The sequence below is a fragment of the Eurytemora carolleeae genome, unplaced genomic scaffold (assembly GCF_000591075.1).
Source record: "Eurytemora carolleeae unplaced genomic scaffold, Eaff_2.0 scaffold31, whole genome shotgun sequence".
NCBI classification, from domain to species: Eukaryota; Metazoa; Arthropoda; class Copepoda; order Calanoida; family Temoridae; genus Eurytemora; species Eurytemora carolleeae.
The window spans coordinates 575958-598374 of NW_019396511.1; the positions used below are offsets into that span (position 1 = coordinate 575958).

A 22417-nucleotide genomic window follows, 5' to 3' on the forward strand; every position below is an offset into this window, starting at 1 on the left:
TTGTTTCCAATTAGAAATTGTATTCTGAAAAGATTTTTTTTAACCAAGCTGAAAATATTTCTCTCTTTTGATGTACTGTCTGCACAGTGATCCAAATATTGCAAACTATCACGCAAAAATCTATGAGAATTTCGCCAATTACTTTGTAAACGAGAGCTCAAAACAAGTGCTTTTATAGTTCTTAAATGTGCGTCTAGAGCTACAAATTAGTATTTGTTAGCAAGAAAGAAAAAATCAAAAGCCAAGGTGTTGCAATACTTGAAAGCCGACCCATTATTGAAAATGTATGAAACTTTTCATAACAGTCTGGATCTATGTGTCTGTGTAATATGTGATATAAGCACTATAAAATTTGATTGCAAAATTTCTCTGCGGAAACCTGCGTCCTGACTCCTGTGCAAATATTGGCTAAACTTTGCATTCAAGATTTGCATAAAAACCTCACCAAAGGGGTCGGTAGGATTAAACCGCAAATATTTGAATAAAACACGCAAATATTATGAAAGTTGTCAATTATTTTCTAGTCTTCTAGCTCTTTACTTATTTTCATTTCTATTAAAAATATCTCTTTTTTTAGAAGAAAGAAAAAATTTATAAAAATACCGATCTAAAGCCGCTAAATTCCTAAGTTTATTGTAATATGCAGGGCCCTCCCTCCCCTACCCCCCTCCCCTGCCATGTAAATGCAAATATTTCTATTTGGTTTATGATGATGTTGATTGTTGTTGATGATTATCATAGTTGAAGGAAGGGTCAATAGGTTCCCGTCCAACCCCATATCCACTTCTACAGTGTTATTCATAAATCAAAAGTACGTGTACTGAAGGTTGGGGAGATAGGTTTTGTGTACATTTAACTGTGTGGTATTTAACCTGCTGAGAAACCACAGTTAGTATAAGTACAGAAAAGTTTTGCCCTTTGTTTGAAATATTTATCATTGTTTGAATAAAACTAGATCTAACCAAGGAACTATCTACAGGAACGCCCAACTCATATATACGCATATTGTGTACGGTACACTCTGGGAGGAATGTAAACAAACCCAGTGCCCCCATAGCAATGGAAGGGAAAGGATAAAACTTTGTTTTAATCTCCTCCCAGTGCAGTACACAGATTTGACGCATCGGATATGGTGGTTCCTGGTCTATATATTTCTTGGATCTAAGCATCCAGCCACGTCAAAGTCAAATAAACTGCAAACTCCGGTTCATTTCATGTACAGGACTGACTTTCAAGCTGTACAGTACAGGACAGTACACCAAATAAACCAGTTCAGCCAATTCAAGGGAAATTCTTTATGAACACTCTATAACCATATCCAATCAACTTAAACTATTTCAGATTAGGTCAAGATAGATAGATATTCAACTAAGGTTGCCATTTTTATGTCTTAACATATCTACAATCTACATATATCACAATTATTTTTATTATTGTTATTTTTATAATACCTTAAAATCTTCACTGGCTGTGTACTCTATACTATCCGTGGGAGACACCCTTCCCCCTTTACACTGCGTCTAGACAATTAGACAATTAGAAAATTAGACAATTAGACAATTAGACAATTAGACAATTAGATAATTAGATAATTAGACTATTAGACTATATACAATTAGACTATTAGACAATTAGACAATTAAACAATTAGACAATTAGATAATTAGACAATTAGAAAATGAGACAATTAGACAATTAGACTATTAGACAATTAGACTATTAGACAATTAGATAATTAGATAATTAGACTATTAGACTATATACTATCAGACAATTAGACTATTAGACAATTAGACAATTAGACAATTAGACAATTAGACAATTCGACTATTAGACAATTAGATAATTAGACAATTAGACAATACGATTTTGTTGTCTATTATGTTAATTCTACCTGAAGTTCAACGCATGGAATGGCTTTGTACGCTACTGACTGCAGAATGGATGATGGATGAGGAGATGAAGGGTGGGGGGAGGATGATGGATGAGGGGAGGATGAATGCTGGGATGAAGAATGCTCCCAAAGGGTAGGCCGGTCAGCTGAATCCCAGGAGGCTGGACTATGAGGTTTCCCCTCATCGCTGCTACTACTCTGTCGACCCGTTGATCCGTTAGAGGTCGTCGACATTCGACTACTCGCCTGAATTTGATAATAGGTAAATTTGGAATTATGCAATTTCCGAAAAATTCCATTGCTGTGATCGAAATATCTAAAGTACCGATGACATCACAATCTTCTGAAAAAAGCGGGTCCAACATAAATATGCGGGGTTCACAGGTACAGTTAGTCATCCTCTGTCCGTCCTATTGGTCGGAATTCCAACCAATCAGAAGAGCGTATTTCCGGTTTAATCCTTTTAGGAATAGCTTTTAGAAGGTTGACAGGACAAGATGTATTTTTGTATGGAAGTATTACTTTATTAGTTTGATCTGGAGAAAGAAACAATTTTTCCACCAAGAAAGATAATAAAAAGAAGATACTTTCCGCGTGAAATGTAAAAAGAGTGTATGTTTTGTTTACTAAAAACCCAGACTGCTTGAAAATGATCAATTGATTGATGCAAGTGCAGAATGACAGATAGATGGATTTTGCGTAAAGATCTGTCAAAGTTGGCAGCGCGAATTAAGATTTGCACAGAAACCATGTTGGATTTGGCAACTGAGTCATGCATTCATGAATTGAGTGGTTTAGTGCAGATTTAATATATTTTCAGTTAGAACACGCCCAATTTTTTAGATCTACTTCACATGTTTGGCCCATTCAGCATTTCAAAAATTTCATAGAAAATGTAGACAAAAAATACAGTTCTTACTTGAAGTATAAGATAATATAGATTTTTATCGGATTTAAAAAAAATAAGTCTATTAAAAAAATGTTTTACTTTTCTCAATTGAAGTCCTTCTATAAAAAAATCTAAATGTATCTTTCATTGGCTTGTGTTAACCAAATATATTTAAGTTGCTAAACAATTGCCACAATGTCATTTCTTATATTTTTGCAAAGCTTATTCAAAATCTATAAATTCTGTTAGATCTAATAAACAAAGTTAAAAATATATAAGGTTTACACCATCGATTCAATAGTTGTAGGGATTAGAAAATAAGAGTTTGAGGCAAGTAATCAGTTCCTTGTAAAAATAAAGTTCGAATGAAGACGACATTTATTAGAAAATCCACGAATAAGATGTTACCTGAAAACTAGTTAGTTTATCTGAAATATTGTGAGAGAATCTTGACAGGTTGGTCTGCAGCCGATCAGAGGAAATTCTAAAAGTTTTAAATATAAATCTAGTAGCTGTGCCTTAAAACTAGTAGGAAATGGTTAAATATGTTTTGTAAGTTTTTGAAGAACAAAATTACCTAAATGTTTCTCTCATCGAATCTTTTACTCTGGGTCTATCACAGCTTTTACTTCTAGATAAGGGAACCCTGAATATTAAATATTAAAGGGACTGTACGCAGACGGGATCTACTTCGTTGGGAACCCTGAATATTAAATATTAAAGGGACTGCCGGCATAATTTCTCAATTACCCCCCTCCCCCCATCATTCAAAGAGTTACTTGACCAATTCATAACTTTTTAACCGTTTAAAACGTTAATGTCTGAGTGACAATGAAGAAAATATCGTCGTTTGTCCCTTTATCAATTTTATCAATTTCCTTCCATGGCTCTGCTATTGCTATAGTTATATTCTGGAAAACTGCTTGCTAAAGGTTTAAAGGTTTTGGTATGGTTGAAATGTATACTATAGTATATAGTGTAAACCCATTCATTTGATTTTCAATTCATTCACCATTATAATATCTTCCATTGTTTACTTAAATGTCTAGAAATCAAACAGGAAAGAAGTATTTGCTGTTCGTCTGCAGGTTTTATTTATTTAGCAAAAATACACATCAACTTAAAATCAATCAATCAAACAGTTTAAAGGTCAACTCCAAAATCATTTAAAATGATTTCATAGTATCGTGATTTTTTTTCGATATAACTCGCCAAGGTTAATTTTCTATTTGTTCAGATTCTAATTGGTCCCATCATTGAAAATCATTGTTTTTTTATCTCAAATTCATTAGATCACTACACAGCTAATCATTTGCAGTACAAAATTGCAAAATTGCTTTGTTTACAACATTTCCGGTTAATCTAAAAATAAACAATGCAATGGTTTGTTTTTGTAAAGAATGGCCGGGCGATGGGCAAAGTAAACGTAGTAAAACAGTATTGTAAACTATTGAGCTCTGAAACTGAAATAAAAGTATAAACACCTTATTTAGCATCAAACAATAGAGTCCGCGTTTGTTTGAAACAAAATAAGAACTAAATGTTTATTATTTGGTGCGAAGCATTGAAGTCATTTTTTATCCAAGCAGTGCTTAATTTTCCTCCATGAAGACTGTTCTTTTATGTTCAGCCATATAAACGAAATTGCACACCTCTGCAGGACACTGCAAACCAAGATATGCACGTTCTAACGCAAAAATTAATCAGTATTTTGCCAAATACTCCATTTAACTTTAGTCTTTTTCTCAGTGAGGGACGTATACATGACTAATCCGTTAAGTCCCCTGATGGACAAATTCCTGTTAACACCCTCTACTGCCCTAAATTGCAAAAAAATGCGTTTTTTTATTTTGTTAATTATATGGAGGACCGTAGCAATGAATATTTCATGTTCTAAAATAAGACAAATAAAAAGATTCAGCTTTAAATACTAAGAAAACCGGTTTTCAACTTAATTCATACTACCCTAAATTTTGAAGATAAATTGAATATACATACAATATACATATATTATACAATTATATATATACAATATACATTTCTTAAAGAATATGAATATATCGCCTCAAATTTCATTTTTCCAATCCTTGTGTGAAAACCTTTGATATTTCAAGCTTTAATTTCGAAGGAATTCATTGTTTGACATATCAAAAGTTTACCAGTATAACATTAGGTTACTAAGATATGAAGGTTAAAAATTTAAATTTGGGGCAAGTATTCAGTTTCTTTATCTGTGATTCTTATATGGCTGAAATCTGAATTTATAATGAAATTAATGCAATAGATACTTTCAACTGCTAAAAAGGACCGTAACTTTTCATATACTGCATGATCTTTTTATGATTTTGCGTAAATATCCTTTCTAAGCATTTTTAATTCCTGCTTTTAAGATTTCCGGTAATTTTTTTGTTCATTTTCCTTATTCTTTCCTCTGACTTTCATTTTCTTCAAATTTCCTTATTTTTTCCTCTCTCTTCTATTTTCTTCAACCGTAAAACCTTATCTCGTTCTTTACCAAATCAGTAAATAAGCTATTAAACGACTATATTCAAGTAAAGAGATTTCATTTAACCAAGTCGTCTTTACAGTCTCATCTTTTGTGGGTAACGCTGTACCTCTCTTTTATCTTCCAATCCTTTTTTCCCCTCTCTCCCTTTCTTTCCCCAGTCTAATTTTACCCCCTCCCTCTCCCTTTTTCCCCTTACCATCGCCGCCGGTCATGCCAGACAAGAATTCCTTCCTCCGAGAGTTTTGGGCCCGTGGAGACTGAGCCAGCTTACAGATCCTGATTTTACCATTCAATCAATCAATCATTTAAAAAAAATCACCTAAACAATCGTAATTAACTTGTTCACCCAAAAGCCATTTAAAAATGTGCCGCAAATTTTATTTCGAGGGTTTTAGGGCATACCAGAATAATAAAAGTAAGAGCTTTATTTTTTTAAATTGTTAACACAAAAATAAAAAAGAAGGGAAGAAGATCGAGTTTTGCGTAGAAAGTATCCCACGAAACTTGACAGTAGAATTAGAAGGATAAAGGTCGTCTAGTGATTTTTGAAATTATTTGCGGCATTCGTTCTTTAACCTACTTTTACAAGTATGATTCTTAAAACAAAAATCACAGATTTATCCTTTTTTGTCTGGTCCATATTATTACCGAAATTTCGTTGAGCAATTATTAAATCAAACCAAAACCAGAATTATAATTTTAAAACTGGCTTTACGAATAAAATGCCGCAAATTATTTAAACCATAAAAGACAACCTTCTAGTCTGGATACTGTCATGTTTCGCGGGACACCCTGTGTTTTAGACGTGAAATCTGAGAAAATCTTCTGTAACAGTTCGTTTAATCTGTAGATCTAACTAATGAAATGATTAGGTTAAATAAATATCAATTAGTATTTAGGTTTTTGTCTTCATCAAGTTTTGTTGGTATAAAAACATGTCACATTTACAGAACCCAAAAGTATCTTATTCAGATTGGTCAAGCCCATTTTTAATGAGTCTATTACTTCATAATTAGGCGCCTAGCATGTCCTTGTCAAGCACTGCAGACTGGCTTGAGATATACTGCCTGACAAAGGCTTGAAAGCGGCCTGAATCAAATTATACCAAACAGGTAAGGGTGTAAGTTTCAATAATTTATAAAAATGAATAATTGGAGAAAAACAGATGGGTGTTTTCCATTCAACATTTGCATGTCAAATTTTCAACACAATTGTTTTTATTGTTTGCAGGGGGGGGGGGCTGCAGGGGCATTTTTTAGTCCCCTATTGNTTTCTTTTAGGCATTAAATATCTGACTTTAGGAAAACTGAATAAACTGTGTCTAAAAACATTAATATTTTTAGCTCTTTTATAAAAAAAAAATTTCTTCAGACATTTTGTAATTTTTTGCTATATTTTAAGATAACAAAAAACAAATAAGAATGATCAACTTTCATTGGAGATTTCAAGGTTCTAGAAACTGTAAGGGCTGGGGTAGTTTACCGTTTATTTTTTTAACTTATAACTTAACAATTTTTCTGTTCTTTAACTTTGCCTCTAATAAAATTACAAAATAAAACTTTACATTAGGCTGTGTTAGGTATAATAATTAGCGAAATGGTATGTTCTTTGAATTGAAATAAACATTTTTTTTCCATTTACTTTTTTGCAAACGGGATTTTCTTGTCAATATTCACAAAGTTATATTTATTAAAAGATTCACAGCTAAAGAAACCGTCTGCAGAAACTGGGAAGAGTTCCTATTCACAGTGTGGTAGTATGGTATAAAGGAGAAAGAGGACCAATTAATATCAATTAGTGTCAAATCCANTCAATTATATATATATAATATATATATATATATATACACCCAGTCCCTCCCAACCCCCTCTTCAGAGGTTAGAAAACGCCCCCTTCCTGGATACACAAGCACCTAATGACCTCTACATCACGATGTTGAAGATCCCTGTGATATCTGTGACAAAGTGTTGAACTGACCTTGGAGTTTGAAAATGCGCAAACAGTTCTAGCAACTATTTCAAGATGGGTATTTGGGGCAACTATTTCAGGATGCTTATTTGGAGCAACTATTTCAAGATGGGCATTTAGGACAACTTTTTCAATATTGGTATTTATGGCAACTATTTCAAGATGGGTATTTGCAGCAACTATTTCAAGATGGGTATTTGGGGCAACTATTTCCTGATGGGGTATATAGGGTAACAATTTCGAGATGGGTATTTGATTTAGGGCAACTATTTCAAGATGGGTATTTGAGGCAACTATTTCAAGATGGGTATTTGGGGCAACTATTTCAAGATGGGTATTTGGTGTAACTATTTCAAGATGGGTATTTGAGGCAACTATTTCAAGATGGGTATTTGGGGCAACTATTTCAAGATGGGTATTTGGAGCAACTATTTCAAGATGGGTATTTGGAATAACTATTTCAAGATAGGTATTTAGGACAACTATTTCAAGATAGGTATTTAGGACAACTATTTCAAGATAGGTATTTAGGACAACTATTTCAAGATGGGTATTTGGGGCAACTATTTCAAGATGGGGTATATAGGGTAACTATTTCATGATGGGTATTTGGGGCAACTAGTTCAAGATGGGTATTTGATTTGGGGCAACTATATTAAGATGGGTATTTGGGGCAACTATTTCAAGATGGTATTTGGAGCAACTAGTTCAAGATGGGTATTTGGGGCAACTATTTCAAGATCTGTATTTGATTTGGGGCAACTGTATTAAGAGAGGTATTCAAGTGTTTGGTTTCTTAAATTCAAATTATACTTTACCCTTTAAAACGACCTCATTATGAAAGGTGAATAATATGTGCATTAAATCCATGTTTTATAAAGTTGTAGATGGTCTAAAGTGTTTAAATGGAACAATTGCGTGCAGTAGAGATGGGCGCCTTCTGTTTTTCTTCATTTTGTTAGTAGATCGTTTTTGAACGACCCATTTTGTTTGATTTTTAAATAGTTCAAAATGGTCGTTCTGTGAAAAAACGACCATTTTTTCAGGATCACTATATGAAACGATTTTAAATCGTTCGTTTTTTATTCGTTTTTGAAAAATTATACAGTGTATCCTAGATATATGAATACATAGCAAGAGTTTTTATACTGTCATTTTACATATTTAAGATCAAATGCCCCGGAAAAATGAGTTTAATATTAATATATCAATTGCGTTCATATTTCAGGGCTATTAATTTACCTTGAATTAAAAATAAAAATAAATTACTTTAGAATATCAAAAACTTATAACTTATAACTACACTGAATCCCAGATATATGAATACATAATTCATATATCTGGGATTCAGTGTAGTTTTTTTTATTTCTTTGAAAAATTCTAGTCGTTTGTCTATTGTTCGTTTTCATTTCAGTACGACAACATCTTTCATGATAAATTTAGTTCGTTCTAAAAAATTTTGTTTGTTCACTAAAACGATGCCCATCTCTAGCGTGCAGTATACATACAATACATAGACTGATAATTTAGGAAACACCAATGGGAAAAGGAAAGGGAAAGGTTACAGAGCAGTGAGGAAGAATATTATGATTTACTATCCCCATAAAATGAGTTAAACTTCATACAATGCAAACTCCTAATGTACTTGAAGATTAGCAATAAACAACTTTTGATTGATTGGTTAGTTTCCTTATGTTTTGCCGCGGACTTTTATCATTGCGGAATCCGCCATTTGAGCAATCGTCTTCCATTTCACCATACACGTTTTCATAGTTGTGATGGAAATAATCAGCTGTCAACACTAAATGAACCAACAAAAAAGGTCAAAAAATAGATTTGCATCATTTTATTATTTCATTTTAATTTATCATTTTACTCGATTGGAAAAATTGTTTGCTATGCAGTAGCAAAACAAGGAAGTGATGGATTAAAAAGACGATCAAATAATTTGGTAGATTTTTAACCTGAAGGTCGGGGATGACTAGGTACCCGTGGAGTATCTTCATAATGCCTGTAATAATAGATCTAAGAAATTGAGTCATTGTCTCAAACTCAAATTGTCCAACTCTTATATCTTTGCAGCCTGAAGTGTAAACCTTTGTTATTTCAAACTTAGAATTATTGATTTTATAGAATTCACAGTTTGAAATATTTAATGTCTACGACATTGGGTTGCAAAGATATAGGGATTAGAAAATCAGATTTTTTAGCAAAGACTTAATTCCTTTCTATCAAGGATTTCAAGTTTAGATTTACTTGAATGTACAGTGAGAACCAGAACACTATGGAATAGAAAGACGAAGTTAAGACTCAATCTATGACTTTAATTAAGAAATAGTCCAATGAACATGTCACAGCAATTGAGCAGTGTGTCAGTCCCATTTGACTTATAAAGTTACTAGTAAAACTATTTGCTTTAAAACAACATTAGATACAGTTGATTATTACTTTGATGTCGTTTTCCTATTACAAAGATAGATGGTTCTCACTGTTTTTATATTTATAAATTTTATACCTAAGTGTACTAATGTTCCATGTTTTGTTCTTGTTTTCAATGAAATGCATAGATTTAGATTGTCGGACAGGTAGATTCAATTCATAATTTCTCTCACCAGCCTGTAGGAGAAAAAAACAAGTTAAGGTTTACCGACGATTATGCATTTTATTAATGCTATAATAACTATCATTGACAGAGTTTTATTTTATTTTATTTGTTTCCCCAATTAAAATTTTGTTTCTCACATTTGTTTTTATTGTGAAATAGGACATTTTTTATGCCTGTAAATTGCTGCAGGGGCTGATTTTAAGTAAGATTTATATTTAGGTCCCCACGTCGAATTTTAAATAGACATATCACATCAATTATTTCCACCAATGTTGTAATTTCAAATGACTCTCCAGGTAAAGTTGGCAATGCCTGATTCACAACGGTACACTAAAAGCTTTGTCTAGATATCCATGTTTATAATTTCAAAAACTGATTATTTTTGTTTGTGGTTTCTCTGCAGGAAAACGACAATATCTTCCACATTACTGATGAGATAAAGAGTGGTGTTGTGAATCGGGCACTGTCGTCTTTGCATAGGGAGTCATTTGAATTTTCGCTTCACTTCCCTTTAAGGTTTTCCGTCGATATCTCAGTTTATTATGTGGTTTGATGAGTTGCAATCAATTAAAGCCAGGAGTTGCAAGTTGTTCATTTTATAATTTAAAGATTAAGCGTTTTTTTATGTTAATAGATTATTCTTTTAATTTTGATTATTCAATAAATTAGATCAAAGTACACTAAAGTATATATTTAACAGTGATAAAAAATGCAATTACTGTATTGGCTAGCTAGGAAAACACTGGTCAATAAACAAAAATATTGTACACATTGCAGGTTAAATATGATGTTCATAAGATAAGAAGTATTCTGAACTGGGCAAATTTTATCTATGTAGATGGACACACTTGAGGCAAACTGGGCACAATGCGCAGAATTTGGTGAATGCCACGCAATTAAACTGTCGGATATCCGATACGTGTAGATTCTATAGTGTTAGAGATGGACTGAAGGATCAATGGAAGATTTAATTCAAATCAATTTACAACTGATGAATCACCTTTATCCTTACATTACAGGGTTACCCACAAAGGATATGTCTGTAAAGATGACATGAATCTAATATAATATAACGATCCCGAGGTTAATTTAAGTCTTCTGTTTTGAATCTCTTCGTATATATGTTTCCTATAGCCGCCCAAACGGCTAGACCGAATGGGCTGATTTTTTTTGAGGGAACCCAGGGGTATCTCTGTTTGAGTCTCTGTTTGTTTGTATGTTCGATCATAACTCATGAAACCATTGACCGATTTGTCTCAAATTTTTATTTAAAGGGACTGTAAAGGAAAAATGAAAGGAGGTATAGGCTGAAACCTGTGAATCTCAGGAGTTGAATGATACCTTTAAGACATCTATCTGATGTTCCTGTCTCGAGAAATTTACATAAAACTGTGTCAAAATTATACCAAAAAGTATATATGTAAGATATACGTCCGTATAACGTGACCAGGACACATGACAATAATACTGCACTGCCATTGGATGGAGTTCTGGTGACCGGACGCATATACACTATTATCAATTATATCTATTAAAAATGAAAGTAATTAAATTCAAATAATAACAGGAGCAAATTTGAATTTCTCAGGCTCCTCTGGGATATCGTTGTTTTCAGATGGATTGCGCATTTGTCGAATATGATCTGTTTAATACTACGAATGTTATACAAAATCTTACATATATACGTTTTGATTTAATTTTGATAGTTAGAACTCAATTATTTGTCTCAATCAACTCCTAACAGTCTCAGGTTTCAGCGTATACCCCCTTTCATTTTTCCTTTACAGTCCCTTTAACAGTGATATAAATGAAAACAAAGAGAAGCTGTCTTAACAGATTATTTTAATGTTTACACGTAAACTTGTAATTTGAAAAAAGCTAGTTACAAAAATGTCTCATTTTATTGATATAAACGCCGGCCATTGTATTATATAGATAACTAGATATGTATGAATATTGAATACGGAAGTGACCGATGTTAGATGTTTGATATTTCAATTCCGATTTAAGATTTATCGTTGAAAACTCCTGGTATAGGTTTCAATATATATATATATATGGATATATGGAGATATAGATATATGGATATATGGATATATGAATGAGTGTTTAACTGATCTGAAACGGGCGTGCTTTAAATTAAGTGAAAAATATGGAAGGCAAGGAAAAATAAGAGGAAAATAGTTTTCAAGTTCCCTAATGAAATAATCAAACTATGATTTTCGAATCCCTCCGTAGTCCGTATATATTTGCAACCTGATGGATTTCAAACTTGGAATATTTGATCTAGCAGAAATATTAAAGGTCTACAGCATAAGGTTGCAAAGATGTAAGGATTTGCAAAATAAAACTTTGAAAACTTTCAGAAGAAATATCTTTAAATCTTTTTTTTCTTGAAATATTTCTCTACCTTCGATGCATTCATTTCTTCAACACAATCGTATTCATCTTGACTTCGATTCAATCTGAAATTAAATTGATTAGAACATAGTTCAATTGATTAGTTCATTAGATCAGCTAATTAGATCAGTTGATTACATCAGCTAATTAGATCAGTTGATTAGATCAGTTGAATAAATCAGCTAATTAGATCAGTTGATTAGATCAGTTGATTCGATCAGTTGATTACATCAGCTAATTAGATCAGTTGATTAGATCAATTGATTAGATCAGTTGATTAGATCAGTTGATCAGATCAGTTGCTTAGATCAACGATCAAATTATCATTGCAAGCGATTGAATCAATTGAAGTTAGGCTAATCGATCGTCACTCAAATTATTAGATAAATTAATAAATTGATCTGATCTCAAATGATTGATCAAGGTAATATTATAAAGATTTACCTTTTAAGATCTTTCTTCATATTTTCTCTGGATATATTCTAAAAATAATTAAATGTTAATGAAATCTTTAAGCTGGGATTAACTAAAGATTTAGAAAATAATCATTTTATTTTGGATTTACGTTAAACCAAAATAGGTTTATAAACAAGTTCAGTTTTAGAATGATTAATATTCTGTTGTTCATAAAAAAAACTTCAAATTATGCTTTTACAGTAATGCTAACATTTTATTAATTTTAAGTGACCCTCCATGCAAAAATGGCAATGTCCGGTTCACAACGGTACTCTTAAAAGCATGATTTAGATAAAGAATTTAGAAAAATTATCATTTTCAATTGTGGTTTCTCTACAAAAGTAAATTGCGCATTTTAACTGCAGAAAACTTTAAGAAATTATCAAATTTTATCACTTTTAAACCTAGAAAATTGAGAATATTTTCCACATCTTTGCATGGAGATTACAGTCCCATTAAACAACTTGCAAGTTTTATACATTCATTGATTTCATGTTTTCTTGGAATAAAGGTTTTAGAAAACATTAATTGTCAGCAGAATTTGAAACTTTCAACTGTTCTTTGATATTTTCAAACATCAGCATTTTCTCGATAAAACGTCTGAAATTCTATTTGAAATTTGACATTCGACAAATCACGAATTTGTATAAATTATTTTTTGACAAATTTTTTTTGAATTAAAAAAATATCAATACAAATGATAATAATAATAATAATAATAATTATAACTAACATCTTCTTTTTTACTCTACAGAGGTTTGGTCCATCACCATCACTGAATTTTAAATAATTATAATAATAATGAATTGAGATACAAACTAAAAGACTAAGATTAATGCTAACAGCAATAATAATAATACTCTAAACCTGATCAGGAACAAGATCTGCTAGATCAGGAACACTTTTGGGTCGGCCTGAATTCTGTCCGCTCAACCGTCTGTCAAACATTTACAGAATTTAACAAGTGTCCATACAATGTACATCCTAGCTGTCAAATAGCTGGCCTATCGGCTGTCTAGCAATGATGTCGGTCCAACCATCTCTCTATCTGTCTGTTTGTCTATTTCATTAATGTGTTTGTGTTAATGTATAATACATGACCTTGAAAAAAACTTAACATTTGTATGGATTCCTCAGGACTGTGTATCTCGGCTTGAAAATTAGGCAGTTAAAGATTTTTAACTACTTGCACTTATACCCCCTACGGCCTAGAACCTTCCCACCCTACAATAACCCAACTTGATGTTAATTGCACAGTTTTAACCAAAACATTTATTAAATAGTCTCAAAAATATTAAAATTTGCACGATTCTAAAAAGTGCTTTCAAGGATAATTTTTGTCAATTATTTTAACCTGAAACTAGACAGAAGGAGAAGGTACAGTTTAAGCAATATCACAGAAACGACTTTGTGACATCGTAGCACCTCCAGTTTGGATTTTACGCACAGAAGTATGAGAGATGCGAATATATATCTAGAAATTAAAATTTAGGAATTCTGTTCTTTTCAATATCTCTTTAACAAGAGGAGATATGACTGAAAATACAGAAGATTTGAATCTTGCGTGCAATTTACATTAGTTTGACGTGACGTGACGTGATAGGGGGAAGATTTGAGAGATGGAGTTTTTACAAGGAGTTGTAAGAAACTGGTTTAAAGTAAGAAAGATTTGTGGAGAAAACGCTCAATTCATCAAATATTGACATTTTACCCCCGCTCCAACATCCAACCTTAGACAAATAAAGAGACACGGTACTTTAAAGGGATTGTACATGGTATTTATTCTAGGGATCAACATACCAACAGAATCATTCTCCACTATTATGGATCCTTTCATTCCTAAATCTGAGGTATTTTTGAGATTAACACTTTTTAATCAGATCAGAAATTGTTTTGTAAGGTTTTTATTTTTAATAAGCTTCAACAAATTGCAAGTTTTAATATTAAATTGATTAGAACATAGTTCAATTGATTAGTTCATTAGATCAGCTAATTAGATCATTTGATTACATCAGCTAATTAGATCAGTTGATTAGATCAGTTGAATAAATCAGCTAATTAGATCAGTTGATTAGATCAGTTGATTAGATCAGTTGATTAGATCAGTTGAATAAATCAGCTAATTAGATCAGTTGATTAGATCAGTTGAGTCGATCATTTGATTAGATCAATTGATTAGATCAGTTGATTAGATCAGTTGATCAGATCAGTTGCTTAGATCAACGATCAAATTATCATTGCAAGCGATTGAATACCACACGTCTGTTTCTCCTGCTGCCTGTCTGTTCGACAGCTGTTGTCAGCTGTCACAGATACGCGTACAGTACCGGAGTTTTCGATCACTGCCCCGTTGTACCCACTGCCTGGCTGGGAGTGCCGGTACGGTGGTTCGTTGTACAAGTGTACCGGATCGCCGCTGTGCATGTATTCACGTTGTACCATCCGATCATTCTGAAATAAATTCAAAAGTTCGATTTAAATTTCTGAACAAATTTACAAAGCTCACATTGAAATCAAACTTTTATAGCGTAAATAGTTGAATTAAGGAACTAAAAAGATGATTAAATGATTTAAGAAATAATTAAATAATTATCAGTTAATTATCTGTAGAAGTTTGATAAATGATAGAAACAAATTAATTAATTAATCAATTCTAAATGTAATCAGGAAATAGAATCTTGGGGCCCCTACATCGGCCAACATTAAGGAAACAATTAAACAGACTCAGAAATGGACATACAGACCGATACAAGACGGACATACACACGGAAAAATGGACGGATATATACAGACTGGCATAAGACGGACAAACATACGAACGTAACGACGGACATGAAGACAGAAATACAAAAGGACGTAAGGACGGACACACCGACGAATAAAAAGACGGTTGTAAATCAGACATGCATAAAAACATATGGATTGACATGAAGGCAGACACACAGACGGACGTAACGACGGACGTAGTGCTTAATAAACACTTCTATCAATTCTCCGGAACTGACAAATTATGATTTTATAAACTGCCTTGATGCAAAAAACATGAGGGTAGAGCTGAGGGAGGAAGGAAATAGGACGATAGGAATGGTCAATGAAGTGGAGGGGTTGATGTCCCCCCGTCCTATTCAGGCCGAGGGGTGGGTGTCCCCCCCACGTCCTATTCAGGCCGAGGGGTAGGTGTCCCCCCCACGTCCTATTCAGGCTGAGAAGACTATTATAGTTTTTGCATCGTAAAATTAAAATGTAGGTTACAGTCACGGAGTATATTTCAGGCAAAAACTAGCTGTAGTGTTCTGCCCTTTGTACACAAAAAAGTATTAAATTATCTTGCATGACAAAAAAGGCCCGTTTTTTAGAAAACCATTTACTGCCCACATGCCCCCCCCCGTTCTTCCTCCATTCCAATCTTAATAGCCAAAGAATAGTTTAGTCATGCCAATTAACTCAAAAAAAGCCCGAATTTTTAATTCTCGATTTATTCGTTCGCTTAATTAAGAATAAATACGTTTTATTAGAGTTTATAACAAGTTCCTTTCCTAGGAAAAAGGTAACAAAATGAGTTGTATTTTCAATAATATGAAAAAAGTCCTTTCTTTACCCATATGCCTATTGATCTCTCCGCTGCTAAAAATATCCTCAGTTGGGTCTTAAAGACTATACTAATCAAAACAGTTTATACAGTTTTAGCAGTGTTTTGCTTGTGTCAGTAGAAAATTAAAAAGCAGTCTTTGACCAAAACAACATTTTTTAAGAAATGCCCAAACAATGCCGATAGTTATTTTATCCTAGACTTTTATGCTACATAGAACAGTAAATACTGAATAGGGTTTATTTAGAGGTATTTAGGGTTATTAAGGGTATTAAGGAGTATCTATCCTCTGTAATCTGAGGTATTTAGGGGCAGTTTTTAGTGTTTTCTGGGTCAAGGAAAGAATTAAGCTTTAAAATAAAACAAACAAGGCTGTCATGTCAATTTATCAAAAAATAAATCTATAAATAGAATTAGTAGCTGCATATTGTAAAGATAAATAAATAAATAGAAAAAAAAATTAATAAAAGAAGTTTTATAATAGACAAATAAATAATGAATTGTGAAAATAAATAGATAAATAGAAAAATATTTCTAATTATTGATAAAAGAAGCGTAATAAATACATAAATAAATAGATAAATAGAAAAAAAACCAAACATTAATAAAACAAGCGTAAAAGGCAAATGAATAAAGAATTGAAAAAAAATAGATAAATAAATTAACAAAATAAAGGGTGAGTAGATGACCGTACAATAGGATGACAGGATAAATAGATAAATAGATGGATAGGTGAATAGTTGAGAGGATGAAAGGATGAATAGATGAATAGATGAATAAATGACCGAATGAAAGAAAGGCAGGAAAAAATATGTAGAATTTTTGCGTGATTGTGAGATAAAAGAAATTCCATAGTGTGGACATATAGTTATGTAGATACTTATAGGTAAGCATATACTTATACAGACAGGTAGGCAGATACTTATACAGGCAGGTAGGCAGATACTTATACAGGCAGGTAGGCAGATACTTATACAGGCAGGTAGGCAGATAATTGTACAGACAGGTAGGCAGATACTTATACAGGCAGGTAGGCAGATACTTATACAGACAGGTAGGCAGATACTTATACAGACAGGTAGGCAGATACTTATCCAGGCAGGTAGGCAGATACTTATACAGCCAGGTAGGCAGATACTTATACAGACAGGTAGGCAGATACATATCTAGGCAGGTAGGCAGATACTTATCCAGGCAAATGTTTATTTGACATTAATAAATCTGCTGGACAATGAAAAAGGGCCTCTTTTTCAAAACAATTAGCAATGGAAAGTTAAAGGTCCCGGCGAAATAAAAATGTAAAAATTAATAATATTGATAAAATATTTAGTCAAATATGTATATATCTATCTGTCTATCTATCTATTTGAAGAGAAACGTCCTTATGTCTAGATACTTACACAGCCAGGCAGTTAAATGGGCCTTTTTAGGCCTAAATATAATTTGGCAAGACCACCTAAGGGCCTAATTATCTTTTCGGCGCTCAACCGCTCACTCAATTAGATAAATAAAAGTGAAATTTATCGTTCAACTTTTGTAAACATTATATTTTGTACTGCTATTCTGTACAGTGTCTTCAGTATACTGTATAAAGCGTACAGTTTACCCTGTACATGTACAGTACAGTGTGAACTTTACACTGTAAAGTGTACAGCAAGTGGTCAGAATAAAGTGTAGAGTGTACAGTTTACATTGAAAAGTGTACAGTACAGTGGTCAAAAGAAAATGTAGAGTGTACAGCTTACAATGTAAATGTACAGTACGGTTTGAAGTGTACAGTATACAGTTTATACTGTACATTTTACAGCACAGTAATGGTTAGAATAAATTATTAGAATGTAGAGATATTAATTTACACTGTACAGCCAGCTGAATAGAAATCTTGGCAGAAAGTTTAACGGACAGCACAAAAGACAGCTCGATAGACACCTTGACAGACAGCCTAACATACAGCCTAAAAGACAGCTAAACAGAAAGCTTGACAGGAAGATTTAAAGACTGATTGACAGACAGCTAGAATGACAGAGCTAAACAGAAACCTTGACAAATTGTAAAACAGACAATTAGATCGACACCCAAACATTTTTATTCCAATGCACCTGTACACTGTACAGGGTTACACACAAAAGATGAGACTGCAAAGACGACCGAAAACTCTTAAAATATGACGATTCCAAGTTCAAATTAAGTCTTCTGCCAAAAATAAAGCATATAAAAGATACAGATAGGATAAATTCACAACAGTCGTCTCTGAAGTCTCATCCTTAGTGGGCAACCTTGTACATCAGAGTAGTATTCATGGATAGATGGATAGATAGACGGATACATAAACAAGCCAAAAATTACACTGATCAACAAGACAAATATGGGTTGTTTTATGCCCCCTACTACTTTACTTTATATCCCTATCCCGTCTATTTACTAGATTTTACTTTATATCCCTATCCCGTCTATTTACTAGATTTTACTTTATTGATAAAAATCAAATCACCAAGATTAAATCAGTCGGACAAAATAAAGGAAAATTGTTGCAAAAATACCAGATCTTAGACAAGAAGAAATACAGGAAAAGAAGGGATACAGGACAAGAAGGAATACAGGACAAGAAGGACTGTACACTGTACAGGGTTACACACAAAAGATGAGACTGCAAAGACGACCGAAAACTCTTAAAATATGACGATTCCAAGTTCAAATTAAATCTTCTGTCAAAAATAAAGCATCTAAAAGATACAGATAGGATAAATTCACAACAGTCGTCTCTGAAGTCTCATCCTTAGTGGGCAACCATGATTATCAGAGTAGTATTAATGGATGGATGGAGAGATAGACGGATACATAAACAAGCCAAAAATTACACTGATTAACAAGACAAATATGGGTTGTTTTATGCCCCTACTATTTTACTTTATATCCCTATCCCGTCTATTTACTAGATTTTACTTTATTGATAAAAATCAAATCACCAAGATTAAATCAGTCAGACAAAATAAAGGAAAATTGTTGCAAAAATACCAGATCTTAGACAAGAAGAAATACAGGACAAGAAGGGATACAGGACAAGAAGGGATACAGGACAAGAAGGAATACAGGACAAGAAGGGATACAGGACAAGAAGGAATACAGGACAAGAAGGAATACAGGACAAGAAGGAATACAGGACAAGAAGGAATACAGGACAAGAAGGAATACAGGACAAGAAGGGATACAGGACAAGAATGGATACAGGACAAGAAGGGATACAGGACAAGAATGGATACAGGACAAGAAGGGATACAGGACAAGAATGGATACAGGACAAGAAGGGATACAGGACAAGAAGGGATACAGGACAAGAATGGATACAGGACAAGAAAGAATACAGGACAAGATGGGATACAGGACGAGAAGGAATACATGACAAGGAGGGATACAAGACAAGAATGTATAAAGGACAAGAATGGATACAGGAAAATAAGACAGATTAAGACAATAAGAAAGCAGTTAAACATTAAACTGATAAAATAAGACAGGAAATGAATTGATCAGTATGAAGAGAAAGTAGGATTGGACAAGCAATAAGTAGACAGGAAATGAAAATATACAACCAAAAAGGATTGGGCATGCAGACAGAAAATGAACAGACATTCAGGCAGGAAGAACACAGTTGAACAATGAACAAAAAAATAAGACAGGAAATAAATTAAATGTTATGTAGAGAAAGTAGATTGGTAGAGGGAATTGCAGACAGGAAATAAATAGACATATAGACAAGAAGAAAACATAAAAAAGAAGAACAGAAAAAATAATCATTAAAAAAGAAATTTTCTTTAAAATTATGATTAACGATGCATGCAGAGCTTTTATCTGGACAAAAACCATCCAAAGATGAAAAGATTATAAAATCTAATCAATTTAAATTTTCTAAATTCCCCCTCTATGCTTCTCGGTTAAAATCCTCGGCCCTAACTCGTATCCTATTTCTAAGATTTCCCCCCCCCCCTAATCCTTAAATCTTGGAAGGGTTGCTTTCAATATTATTCAGGCCAAATAAATTATAAATTGCAATTTATAAATTGCACCATCCCATAATCCCATAATGTAATCATAAAAATTTAAAAATTGTAAAAACATCAAAGGCAAAGATGTTTACTGCTTATTGGATTTTTAACTCACCTGAAATCTTTCTGGGTAACCTCCTTCTTGTTGATAGCCCCTGGGGCCAGGGATAACCCCTCTCTCTGCCTGGTAGGGCCTGTGTGGCCCCTGGTCCTGGTAGCCCCTTGGAGACCCCTCATTGCCCCCACGGGCATTATTCCAGTAGAATTTATGCATTTCCCGGGCTTTAATGGAGTCTATTCACTGGTAAACACGGAATTGTGTATATATATATAATACCTTTGTCGAAATTAAAAGCTACATTTTTCTGAATCTAACACTCTCACCCCTTTCAACCTCATACAGCTCTCACACTTTTAAAACGTCACTTTTCTAATGTCACATTTGCACGTGAAGCAAGAATGCTAATTCGAGGAGGCAATTAAGATATCCTGGATCATGTATCAGGCCTGGTAATGTTTGCAATCACGAGTTATTAGATCACGTATTTGGTGGATTTTCTCAAATCTCAGTTTGCGGATCTATGCTGATCCTTCTCTCGTGGATTTGTGTATATCCTGAAGATTACAGTATGTTGTCGACAAAATTTTCCAAACAAAAAACATTTGTTAAAGGAAAAATATGAAACGATAATATTGATATTGATAAAATATCGATATAAAGAGCCCCTAATGATGGTATAATACAGCTCGGTTATACATCTTTAACCTTGAAAGGACAATGCATTAAATATATCTTGGACCCATGAATACACCATAGACCAAAAGGGAGGGATATATTAATACACCGTTAAGACCCTTACTAGTTGTATGGTCTCACACCGTCATGTGTATTATTTCAGGATATAGCATTCAAACAGCTATGCTAGCTATCCTTTTGCTATTCTAAATAGAAGAAAATATTATTTGTATCAATATTGTACATTTACATATACATTTTTTTTTTAAATTTTTAATTNAAACAAAAAAAAAAAAGTGTAATCTGAAAAATTAACAATAATGATTTCATTATAAGGACAGAACAAGACAGGAAACTTAGGACCCTGCAAATTGTCTCTCTCTTGAGTGCTTAGTGATCAACAAGGATATTATTTTGATTAATAATGACACCACTGTATCTTGCCTAGTGTCAATAACTCCAGGTGGTTGGATTCGTTACGCTGAGGATAGAACAGAGAAGCGTAACTGAACTATTTAACCTTGAATATAACCTTGCCCCTGACACCTAGAGCCAGCCTTGTTTTCAATATTTCACCAAGTGTCGAGGAATCACGAAGATTTAATCCCAAATTTTCCACAGTCACTCATCCATATATACTTCAAGATTTGGTGTAGCTTTTAACCCAGAGTTCACAATATCTGAAATACAAAGATTTGTTATTATTCTTTATCTCATGCTAAAAAAGGAATTGTTGAGTCTTTGACACAAACTCTAAATTTTAAATCCCCATATCTTTGCAAAACACAATGTAGTAGAACTTAGATACTTCAAACTATGAATTATGTTAGATCTAACAATCTAAGTTTGAAATATTAAAGGTTTACACCATCAGGTTGCAAAGATATAGGGATTAGAAAATTTATGTTTGTGGCAAAGACTCAATCTTAAGAAATATTTTGGAAAATAATCTTATATGCAATTAACTTTTTACTAAAAAGGTTTTTGTTAAATCATTACTTTACTTTTTATTAAATAAACTTGTTGGACAACCTTAAATAATTAAAGTCTCATAAAAGGGTTTAGTGGGTAGAAAGAAACTTTAAAACTTTTAATACATTGCACAGGGGTTTTAGTCATGTTAAAAAATGCAAGTTGTCCTACTTTATATCAAATAAGAATTAGAACTTAATTTACTATAGGCTGAAACCAGAAATATTTAATATTGCCTAAATTGACTTTGTCAAAATCATATTGTGATTTCTTATTCATATTAAGTCTCCCTCATCCTCCCTCATCCTCCCTCATCCTCCCTCACCCTCCCTCATCCTCCTCATCCTCCCTCATCCTCC

The 22417-nt window shown here is 33.0% G+C and overlaps 2 protein-coding genes and 1 long non-coding RNA gene across 3 annotated transcripts in view; all 3 read right to left on the reverse strand.

The window, feature by feature from the left end:
- Window positions 1-1442: 1442 nt before the first annotated feature.
- LOC111704629 (uncharacterized) lies at window positions 1443-13684 on the reverse strand. Its single transcript, XM_023476919.1, has 12 exons — window positions 13589-13684; window positions 12710-12747; window positions 12276-12330; window positions 9776-9876; window positions 9225-9271; window positions 8950-9061; window positions 5489-5568; window positions 3474-3486; window positions 3361-3429; window positions 3192-3267; window positions 1895-2140; window positions 1443-1520 (listed from the first exon to the last, which is right to left on the reverse strand). Exons 1-12 carry the CDS (start codon window positions 13667-13669, stop codon window positions 1443-1445), a joined length of 996 nt encoding a protein of 331 aa, XP_023332687.1. The 5' UTR covers window positions 13670-13684.
- Window positions 13685-14947: 1263 nt separating this feature from the next.
- Window positions 14948-20961, reverse strand: LOC111704630 (uncharacterized). The gene is made up of 2 exons (XM_023476920.1): window positions 20466-20961; window positions 14948-15172 (listed from the first exon to the last, which is right to left on the reverse strand). The coding sequence occupies exons 1-2, from the start codon at window positions 20622-20624 to the stop codon at window positions 14948-14950; spliced, it is 384 nt and encodes a 127-aa protein (XP_023332688.1). The 5' UTR covers window positions 20625-20961.
- Window positions 20962-21600: 639 nt separating this feature from the next.
- LOC111704646 (uncharacterized) overlaps window positions 21601-22417 on the reverse strand; it is an 18696-nt gene continuing 17879 nt past the window's right edge. The window contains exon 2 of the long non-coding RNA XR_002765864.1: window positions 21601-21766. This is a non-coding gene — a long non-coding RNA (uncharacterized LOC111704646). The remainder of the gene's footprint in view (window positions 21767-22417) is intronic.

What these genes read in the sequence shown, in the direction of transcription:
- LOC111704629 (XM_023476919.1), bottom strand. Translation starts at nt 13,669, where the DNA reads ATGTTTGACAGACGGTTGAGCGGACAGAATTCAGGCCGACCCAAAAGT. An exon ending in TCGATGAGAGAAACATTTAG is followed by an intron (nt 3,268 to 3,360) that starts GTAATTTTGTTC and finishes TAAAACTTTTAG; the next exon opens with AATTTCCTCTGATCGGCTGC. An exon ending in ATAAACTAACTAGTTTTCAG is followed by an intron (nt 2,141 to 3,191) that starts GTAACATCTTAT and finishes TATCAAATTCAG; the next exon opens with GCGAGTAGTCGAATGTCGAC.
- LOC111704630 (XM_023476920.1), bottom strand. Translation starts at nt 20,624, where the DNA reads ATGCATAAATTCTACTGGAATAATGCCCGTGGGGGCAATGAGGGGTCT. An exon ending in GTTACCCAGAAAGATTTCAG is followed by an intron (nt 15,173 to 20,465) that starts GTGAGTTAAAAA and finishes AATTTATTTCAG; the next exon opens with AATGATCGGATGGTACAACG.